Raw genomic sequence first — 9,999 nt, 5'->3', positions numbered from 1 at the left:
GGGGGATGGTTCGAGACAGGCTTTCTGTGTGTAGCCCTGGCTGTCCTGGAACTCAAGAGATCTGCTTGTCTCTGCCTCCGAGTGCTGGAATTAAAGGTGTGAGCCACTACCACCCTCCCTGTCTTCATTATATCCCTACCACCTTTTTATGAGGTAGGGTCTCTCTGTAAAGCTCTGGATACTCACTTTTTTTTTTTTTTTTTTAGCTTTTTTGAGACAAGTTTTCTCTGTGTAGCACCTAGCTGTCCTGGAACTCGCTGGCCTTGAACTCATGGGGATTCTCCTGCTTCTGCCTCCCACGTGCTGGTCTTAAATGCAAGCACCATCACTGCCCAGCTCACTCTGTCATAAGGAGTGCACCACCCACCTAGCTTCTCCCCCTCTCTCCCTCCCTCTTCCGTTTCCCCTCCCTTTCCCTCTCTTCTTTCCCCCCTTTCTTTTTCTTTTAGATAGCACCCACTACCTCAAACTTCTGGTGTCCCTGCCTCCACCTCTCAAGTTTGGGGATTACTGACAGATTTGTGCAACCAAGCCTGGTCCACTCGCTGCTTCCCTTGTTCGTGTTCGGCATGCCCTCTCACAACGGAGCTGCATCCTGGCCTCCAGCTTTTTCTTGGCTTAGAAGAGAACATTCTGTACCCTTCTGCTTAGAGACAAAGAGTGAAGAGTGGAAAACACTGAGGTGCCCTGGGACTGGGGAGCAACATGGGGTTCCCCATTTTTCCAGGCCATAAGCTGACCCTGCACTCATTACTTAAGCAACCAAACCTTCTTCCAGGGTATACATTGTGTCAGGGCCATACACAGCCACTCCAAGCCACCTCCCTGTGTTTTGTATTGTCAGGACTCTAGGATGTGTCACTTTGCCAGAAGCATCCCCAGAACAAGATTAAGGCCCTCAGGCTGCAGGGCTCAGCCTCTTCCTGGGTCTTCCTGAGTTCTCTTGTCACATGAGCCATCCTCAAGTTGGAGGGCCTTTCTGAGGGTGACTGTCCTAACTAGTCTTTGGGTTTAGTGTTTGCTCTATGAAGCTTTTGCCACATTTGCCCTATGGGCAGCAGGAACCTGAAGCCTGGTGCCTTAGGCCCCAAGGGTGCCATAAATGACTTAGCCCATGACAAGCTTTCTTCCAATATGGCCATCCTCTTCACAGCCACTGGCACTAATGTCCTTCCAGTTTCGTCTTTGACACCTCAAACTCAGCAGCCCCTATTCCACTTCCTGAAGTACTTCCTACATGCCTGGTGCTGCACCTGTCTTGTCCTGCCAACCGTCCAGGGGAAGCTGCATCAGAGCGGTTCCCATTCCCACAATACCTTGTACCCCAGCACTTGGACTCAGCTTATCAGTTCAAGTCCCATCCCTGTCAACTAGCAGCAATGTACTCCAATGGGGAGGGGTCCCTAACCTCTCTGAATCTCAGTTTCCCCATGTTCTGACTAGTTGTGAAGAATATATGCTAGTCAGCCTTGCTGGTGTATGACTAATCTCAGTTACTCAAGAGGCAGTTGAAATGAAAGCTCAAGGGCAGCCTGGGCAACTTAGTGAGACCTTGTCTCAAAAGGAAAAATACGAAAACAGCCAGTGGTGGTTGTGCAGTGGAGTGCATACCTTTAGTCCCAGCACTCTGGAGGCAGGCAAATCTCTTGAGGTCTGAGCCAGCCTGGTCTACAGATTTCCAAAACAGCCAGGTTTACACAGAGAAACTCTTGTCTCAAACCAAAAAGAAAAAACAAAACAAAACAGTTAAGGATATAAATTAATGGCAGAACACTTATCTAGCATGCATGAGACCATGGGTTGAATCCCCATAATTTCAAAAATAAAAAAATAACAAATAGTAAGTCAGCCTTCATATGGTGGTACATTAGCTACTCAGGAAGCTGAGGCTGAAAGATTTCGAGTTTAGGAGTAAGATAAATGGCCTTACTGTGTGGTTCCCAGCATCCAAGTGGCATGTTAATTCTAATTCTAGGAGATCCAATGCCCTCTTCTGGCTTTCACAGACACTGGCCTTCACAGATACATGGTGCACAAACAGATGAAATAAACTTACATGAAATAGAAATAAATGAATATATTTTTAAAAAGATTTCAGGCACAATGTGATGGCAGACACCTTTAATCCCAGCACTCTGGAGGCAGGCAGGCATTCCCAGGTCAGCCCAGAGCTACACAGCTAGACTCTGGTTTAAACAATTCAGTTTTGAGGCTGTAGCTCTCAAATGCGCAGGCCCTGGGTTCAATTCCCAGTACCTAGTATAGTAATGAACGCATGCCTATGTTCTCAGCATTAGGGAGCTAGAGGGAAGAGGATCAAGGTTATCTCCAATTACAGAGCAAGTTTGAGGCCAGCTTAGGCTAAATGTAAATAAATAATAAATGCCTATAAGTAAATAAATAAATAGGCAAACAAAATTTCCCACAAAACAATCTTTTCTTTATTTTTATTTCATGTCCTTTGATCATATACCTCTCCGATTCTCCGTTCCCACTCTACTCCTACCCCCAATGGCCAGCATATCTCCTCCTTCCCTGCATATCCGTTTGTGGTTTTGTTTTTTTTTTTCCAACCTAATGATTCTAATTAGTGCTGCCTGTTGGAATGATGACTGATCTTTTCAGCTTGCGCTTGCTCAGGATTTGTGCGGTCACCATATAACTGCAGTGAGCTCCTGAATGCACTGACTGCATCATGTCCAGAAAACAGCACTTCACAGCGCTCCTCCCCGCCCTCCAGGTCTTACATTCTTTCTGCGCCTCTTCTGTGTTTCTCCCCGATTCTTGAGGGAACAGGGATTGACACAGACATCCTATTCAGGTTGAGTACTCGAAAGTCACTTACTCTCTTCACTAATTGCTGGCCGCTGCAGAGAGCAGCTTCTGTGGCCTCTGTGTATAAACATAAATACTTAGAAGGCAATCTGATATGTCCATTTAGCAAGGCAGCAGTAATAGGTTTTCCAAGGGCCTATCACCTCCTTGCCATGGGCTTTTATAGTACCAGGCATGAACTCCCTCCTGAGGAGCTGACCTTAAATCCAATAGCAAAGTGTTTGGTTACCCCATGATTTCTGTGCCACTATTTCAACAGTGGGCAAAGTACTGTAGCATCAAGTGTCCAGCACTGGCCCAGACTGCTGATGGCTTTTCTTCCTCAGCAGCCTTCTGTCTCTAGGAAAGCTAGCCAGCAGAGAGGAAGTTTTCAACTCAATTCCAGCTTGATTTCTCCATGTCCTTTGATGAAAATGTGCAATGTCCTCAGCAACAGAGCTTTACAGTTGCGGTGAGCAAGCAAGAGTGGCATTAGCCTATCATTTTTTAAAAGTGCATATGAAGTCACAGCCTTGGTTGTTTTTCTTCCTAGGGTGAGGCTAGGGGTACAAATCATCAAGATGTGTGTGAGGCCAGCTGGTTTGAAGTCAAGGGCACCATGCCCCAGCACACGCATACCTCCAGTGATGGGACTCTTCCACGGAAGGGCGAGCGGTAGAAAAGACCTTACTCCCTGCCAGACAGAGAAGACTGTCCTGAGTCCTCTGGGAGCGGCTGCCAACATGGCTGCTTCCAAGGTGCAGGTTCTGCTTCTGTGTTCTGAGCAAGATTCAGGCCCTAGGACCATATTTCCATCTGCGTAATGGGTTGGCTCGCTCCGAACAGACCCTTGAGGGCCCCATGTGTTTAGCAATAGCAAAATACTTCCCTAAAATACTGCCACTGGGTCGAGTGCCGGAGAGACAACTTCTAGTTAATCACAATGTCTCAGACATGGAATGAGATGGGCAGAGCAAAACAGTGGAAATATCCAGAAAAAGTGGTAATCCGGCCTGGGCACGCTGGCCACAACCGGCTTCAGGAAGAGAGAGCACAATGACGAGTCCCAAGAAATTCTCCTCAAATACAGGGTGGAAAAGAGAATGTAATAAAACGTGTGTGGGAGTGGGTTGAGATGGAGTTAGGAGGTCTAGGAAGAGGCATGATTTGGGACGTTTCATCCAGAAATTCAACCTCCATCCCCTTCCGGCGAGTACCGATGGTTTGGGGACCCACACCCGGAGCGCAGTGCCTCAAGGGGTCTCGAGGTGACTCAGATGCAGCCCCGCAGCCTCCCCATGCCCCACCACCGGCAGGAGGCAGAAAGCCTGACGTTGACCTGACTTTTGCTGGGGGGCGGGGCGGGGCGGGGCGGACGCCTGGGGCTCCGGCCCGCAGTGTAGCCGCAGCGCCGGCCCCGCCTCCGCCCGCTCCGCCCTGCAGGCCGGCCGTAGCCGGGCGCGGATTCCGAGCGCGCGCCCGCCCGCCCGCCAGCTCTCCGCGTCCGCCGAACCAGGTGAGAGCTCTTGGCCCTGTCCCGCACCGGCCCTGCGCCCTGAGCCAGCACGCTCGCGGATCTTTACCGTGACGGCCGAGTGGGGCACTCAGGAAGCTGCGGCGACCCTGGTCCTTGCTGCTGCACCCCAGCACCCCTTTTGGCTCCCCGGAGCCCTCCCTACCTTGTGCGGGTCGGTTGGTTGGCTGCTGCGTCTGGGGAGGGAACCGCAAAAAAGCCGGTAAGGGTGCTGGGAAAGGCTTCCCAGACCGAGGAAACTGCACGTGCCAAGGCAGGGAGAGTGGACAGGAGGTTGACGTCAGGGCCCCCAAAAGGTGAATCACAAGCTGAGGCGCTCAGAGGCAGCAGTCCCCAGGGCACCTGAAGCCACTGAGGGCCTAGGCTAAGCAGAGGGAAACAAAAACAAAGACAAAACAAAAACAAAAAAACCCAAAACGACCTCCCATTCGACACACACCAGGAGCGAAGAGTGCCACCTGCAAGGGGAAAGAAGCTGGCTTCCAGTTGGTCTGCACCCAGGGAGGTCCCGGGAGCCAAGTGGGAGCCTGGGGAACCTCTGTCTGTGAGGTTAACTCAGAACCTGTTTCAGGTTGCTGGAGGCCCTGGCACATGGACACAAGCCCCTGATGTGTGTGCGCAGTGGACAATGCTAGTACTTTTCTAGGCAACAAAAGTCAGAGTTCTCTCCCCGCAGGCCCAAGAAACTTTGCATTTGAGTTGGAATCCCTGGCTCTAAGCTAGCCTGGTACATCATAGGTGGAAGGCATGGTTCCTACCAAATCTCCCACTGGGCCTGAGGCCCCAAGAATAAACTCATGGGCATCCGGGAAGGGAGGGACCCCAGATTTAAAAAGACCTCAGGCCCAACAGGTGAGGCTGAAACCAGGCCCGAAGGAGGTGAGCAGAGCCGAGGCACAGGACCTCTGAGACGGCTCTCAGGTGCTCAGGAAGGGAACAAACAGGACAGCTAGCACCTGAATTTTATAAACATGCCTTGGTGACAAGGGAAAAAAAAGGCACGTACATGGCTTTGGGCTCTTCCTCACCTGTAATTTGCAGCTAAAGAGCCTGCAGTGGCTTGTCCTCTCCCATCCCCTCCTTCCTTCTTGGCCTCTAGCTCTCTCCTGGGGTCTGCACTAACCAAGTGAGTCTCAGGACCACTTCAGCGTAGACTTCAGGAAGAATTTCCAGGTGTAACAGAGCTGATGGTGGGGCAGAATGCGGAGAGATCTCTTGTAAACAGGGTAGTTTCACCTTTGTTCTGAGCCTTCCAAAGTCCACACCTCCTAGAAGGCCCACCTTGAGGACGCCATGTCTGCAGTGATCTGTTTACCAGGTACTCTTGTCCTCCACTTTGGAGCCTCAGAGTGATCTAGATATCTCCCAGGGCCCTGCTCATTTTAGGATTTATTAGAGTGAGGAGAGGGGGTGACCACACAGATACCCCTAATAGCTGCTAGACCTTGATGAGACCTTGGACCCTATCTACTGCGGCATGACCTCAGCGCTGCACAGCCAGCATGGGGGTTGGGGGAACTTATGGCTGCTGGGCACGAGGCAGAGGCAGAGCTGTGTGATTGGTTTCCCTCTCCCCCAACCCCATCCATCCTGGGCTGGCTGCCCGCTCTTTTCCCCACAGAGCTGGGTTTCCCTGGGGACCAGTGGCTTGGCCTAGCCCCACACTCACATCCCCCTCCTGGCCACAACTCACCATAGAAGGGGGGCTGTACCCTTCTGGACCCTGACCCTCCCTTCCCTGCTCCCCAAGGCCCAGTAGTCTCACGCTATTGCTAGTCTGGGAGCAAGGAGCAATGACTCCCCCAAAAGGAGGTAGGTGACTAGGGGTTGCTAGTCAGGGTAGCGGCCAAGGCTGCGCCAAGACCCTTGTCACTCTCAGGGGAGAAAGGAGGACCCTGGTTACCAGTGTTTGGTGTAGACTTGATGGTCTTACCTAGGAAAATGGAGAGTCCCAGAGTCCCCAGACTTGTGGGACTTAGAAAGGGGAAGTCTGGGCCTAGGGTCTCTGCAGTTGCAGGCTACATGGAGAGTGGCAGACACTAGGAGACAGAGGGTCTCCAACAGTGCATGCAAAAATAAGGGGAGTGTGAGGTTCCTATGCCTGAAAGTCTCAAAGGGAGACAGCTGATATCCAGAGCACCCCACAAATGAGTTCTGAGCTGTCCATGGGGGACTCTTCCAGGAGCCCCCAAGGATGCTTCTGACTCTACCCACACCTGCATCAGTGTTAGGACCCAGTATCCTATCTCCCCTACAGGTTCCAAAGCTGTCCAGCGGGTATGGCAGCTACAGTGTCTCTGAGGGCCACCGGGGGTCCAGCCCTGCAGGGGACATCCTAGACCTTGGACAGCTGGACAGCTTGCCGTCTGTGCTCCCGCCAGCCAGGCCAAATCTAAGGCCATTCACCATGGGCGGCTGCTTCTCCAAGCCCAAGCCAGGTACCTCCCCTTCTCTGACAGCCTCCCCCTCCCTCTCTGCACTCCACCAACCTCCAAAGTAGGTCAGGCTAGGAAGGAGCCCAGAATGTTAATGCACTGTAAGCAGGAGGGGTAAAAGCTCTCCTGGACGCCTCTCCCATGGCAGCCCCTCCTTATCTGGGACTTTGGGTGTTAGTGGTGGGGACAGCAGCTGATCACTCTTAGAAAGTGGAGTCTAGAGGGTTCTCCTATGCTGACTCAGGGAAGAGGCTCCTTCCCGCAGTGCTGGAGAAGAGAGGCTCCAGGGATATTCTTAGCCACAGTACGACCTCTTTGAGTCTCAGTGTCCCTCTCTACAAAATGGACCAGGATGCTGGATCTCTTAAAGTGGCCAACAGGGTATGATGGGCAGGTCTCTTTACCTCTTCTCATCTCCTGCATTATCTCATATGTTATCTTGGCCTCTCTGGGCCTTCACTCCTGTTTTTGTTTTTGTTTGTTTGAGTATTTGGGTTTTTTTTGGCGTTTTTTTGTTTTGTTTTGTTTTGTTTTTGAGACAGGGTCTCACTGTATAGACCAGGGTGGTCTCAAACTCACAGAGATCCTCCTTCCTGTGCCTTGCAAATGCTAGGATTAAAGACGTGCACCATCATGCCCTTCTGTCTTCTCCAATTATATAGGAAATCCTCGCCCTCCCTGGCCCTAGAAGCTCGAGTCAGAGGAGGGTCGTTCCAAGGTACCAGAGGACTTGGATCTGCCCTGCCACTGCACTCAAGTCTTTGGGTTCTCTGCCCGTCTACCAGTTTCTTCTTCTGTAGTCATAACCTCCAGGAAGCAGGACCTGTAGCCGTGACAGGCATGCAGAAACTGAGGGCTCCAGAGCCCAGCCAGTGCTCCACCCACCTCCACCCAACTTGCCCTGGCTAGCTCACCCCTGCCAGCTTGCTCAGCTCTCCTTACCTGATACCCATCAGCTCGGTTACCTTGGGACTTTTCTCCCTTTCTTGGGTCTGAGGTAGGACTTGCAGGAGGGAGCAGAACTGTGACCCCTGATGGTGTCAAGGGGGACTTCCCTTGCTGGTTTGACTCTGTGCCAGGGCCTACAGTCTCTCCCGCAGGCACCACCTGTCTTTGTCTCAGTTTCCCATCTCAGAGTGGACAGGGATATGGCAGCAAGATTCCACATGAGTCCCATACTAGGGACTGCTTCGCTAGCAGGAGGCCATGAAAACAAGATGCCACCTATAATTTCTTTTAAATAACCCCAAAGATCTGGCCTAACCAGGGACCCCTGACTCCAGCACTTCAGATCTAGAGTGAGCCACTGTCTTCTGATCCATCTCTTGTCTGTCTGTTTCATTTTATGATTTTTTTTTTTTTTTTTAAGGCAAGATCTCATATAGCCCAGGTTGGCCTCAAACTCACTATGGATAATCCTGAACTTGTGATCCTCCTATCTCCACCTACTTAATTCTCAAATTACAGGGGTGTACCGTTATGATTAGTTTTATTTAATACTGGGGATAGAACTCAAGGCTTTGGGAATGCCAGGCAAACACTCCACCAATTAAACTATATCATAGACCCTTGTTGATGTTTGTTCTTTTAAAGTTATTTTTGTTATTTTAAATTGTGTGTGTGCGTGTGCATGTGAGCCTACATGACTATGTGTGTGCATGTGAGTGAGGCACATGCAGAGTTCACAAGAGTTAGATCCCCTTTGAGTAGCATTATAGGCTGTTGTGAGCCACCTGAGGTGGGTGCAGGAACTCACACTTGGGTTCTCTGGGAGAACAGTATGTGCTCCCGCCCTGGATTTGTTTTGTTTTTTTGTTTGCTTGCTTGCTTGCTTTTTAAAAAATACTTATTTTTGTATTTTGCATATGACTGTTTTGCCTGCATGTGGATAAAGCATGTGTGCCTGTAGAGGCCAGAAGACTTCTTCTGGTCTCCTGAAACTGGAGTTATAGATGATTAGTTGTAAGCCATGGTGTGGGTGCTGGGAATCAAACCTGGGTTCTCTGCAAAAGCAGCAAATACTCTTAACCTCTGAGCTCTGGCCCCTCCTTTAAAGACACAGTTTATTATGTAGCCCTAAATGACCTGGAACTCAGTTTGTAGAGCAGGATGGCCTTGAATGTGCTGTGAGTCTCATATGTGCTGGGATTACAGGCCTGAGTCATCATACCAGTTTATGTTTTTAAAACTTTGTATTCTAAGGGAGAAGAGGTTTATTTTGGCTTACAGTTTGAGGGGACACATTCTGTCATGGTGAAGGCCTGGCTGTGGGTGGCTCTGTGATGGTGAGAACATTCAATAGCTGGTTACATCTCTGTCTTTCCTTTCTCCAGGATGTTACTGTGTTATTCTGGCTGGTCTCAAGTGTTGACTCAGAGGACTCTTTAACCTCCTAGCTGTGTGGCCAGTGCTGATTACCCCCTGTGGTCCTCCACGTCCACATGTAAAATATGGGGTGGCTGGCCTGGCTCTAACCCTGCCGTACAGGAAGCAATTGCAGATGTGATTTCTTTTTTCTTCCTTTCTGAGGTGGATTCTGGGTTGCAGCCCCAGGCTTAGGCTCCAATCAGGGGTGAGGCTCAGGAAGCTTCAGGTATGAGAGTAGAGTGTGAACATTCAGCAGTGGTCAGCAGGGGCTATGAAGAGCCCAGAGCAAGAAGAAGGCTTTTGTCTAAATTCTCCCCTCTCTCTGCTAGTCGTTGTGGCTGTGTCTTAGTGATGTCAGCATTTGCCTCCTGAGTCCCTTCTGTCCTGTTCTAGAGCATCTTTGCTCTTGAGACAAGGTTTCTCTCTATGGAGGCCTAGCTGAACTGGAACTTGCTATGTAGACCAGACTGGCTTTGAAGTCACAGATAACCATGGGCTTCTGCCTCCTGAGTGTCGGGATTAAAGGTGTACAATTCCAGGCAGTTCTTTGTTCTTTCTAAGACTTTACTTACCTACGTCAGAACTGGTAGAAAGTGGCTGAGAAGATGGCTCAGTAAATAAGGTACCCACCACCTAAGTGTCAGGACCTGGGTTCAGATCCCTAGAACCCACATGAAAGCCAGGTATGGTGGTGTGCACCTGTAGCCCTGGTAGTAGCCTACTGGGGGTAGGAAAAGACAGGGAGTGTAGCCAAGTGGCTAGACTCTGAGGTCTGGATCCAGTGGGAGATTTCCTATCTCCAAAGAAAGAAAGAAAGAAAGAAAGAAAGAAAGAAAGAAAGAAAGAAAG

The 9,999-nt window shown here is 50.4% G+C and overlaps 1 protein-coding gene across 2 annotated transcripts in view; it reads left to right on the top strand.

The window, feature by feature from the left end:
- Positions 1-4,281: 4,281 nt before the first annotated feature.
- The window catches only part of Aifm3 (apoptosis inducing factor mitochondria associated 3), a 17,116-nt gene continuing 11,398 nt past the window's right edge, over positions 4,282-9,999 (top strand). For both annotated transcript variants that reach the window (XM_055610303.1, XM_055610302.1), the window contains exons 1-2: positions 4,282-4,330; positions 6,606-6,786. In XM_055610303.1, the coding sequence (XP_055466278.1) occupies positions 6,756-6,786 (31 nt within the window). In that variant the 5' untranslated portion in view covers positions 4,282-4,330; positions 6,606-6,755. The remainder of the gene's footprint in view (positions 4,331-6,605; positions 6,787-9,999) is intronic.

This window comes from Psammomys obesus, unplaced genomic scaffold (assembly GCF_907164565.1).
Source record: "Psammomys obesus unplaced genomic scaffold, mPsaObe1.curated_primary_1811, whole genome shotgun sequence".
Taxonomy (NCBI): domain Eukaryota; kingdom Metazoa; phylum Chordata; class Mammalia; order Rodentia; family Muridae; genus Psammomys; species Psammomys obesus.
The sequence above is the reverse complement of the archived record's forward strand: the minus strand, read 5'-3'. Positions and strand labels throughout refer to the sequence as shown.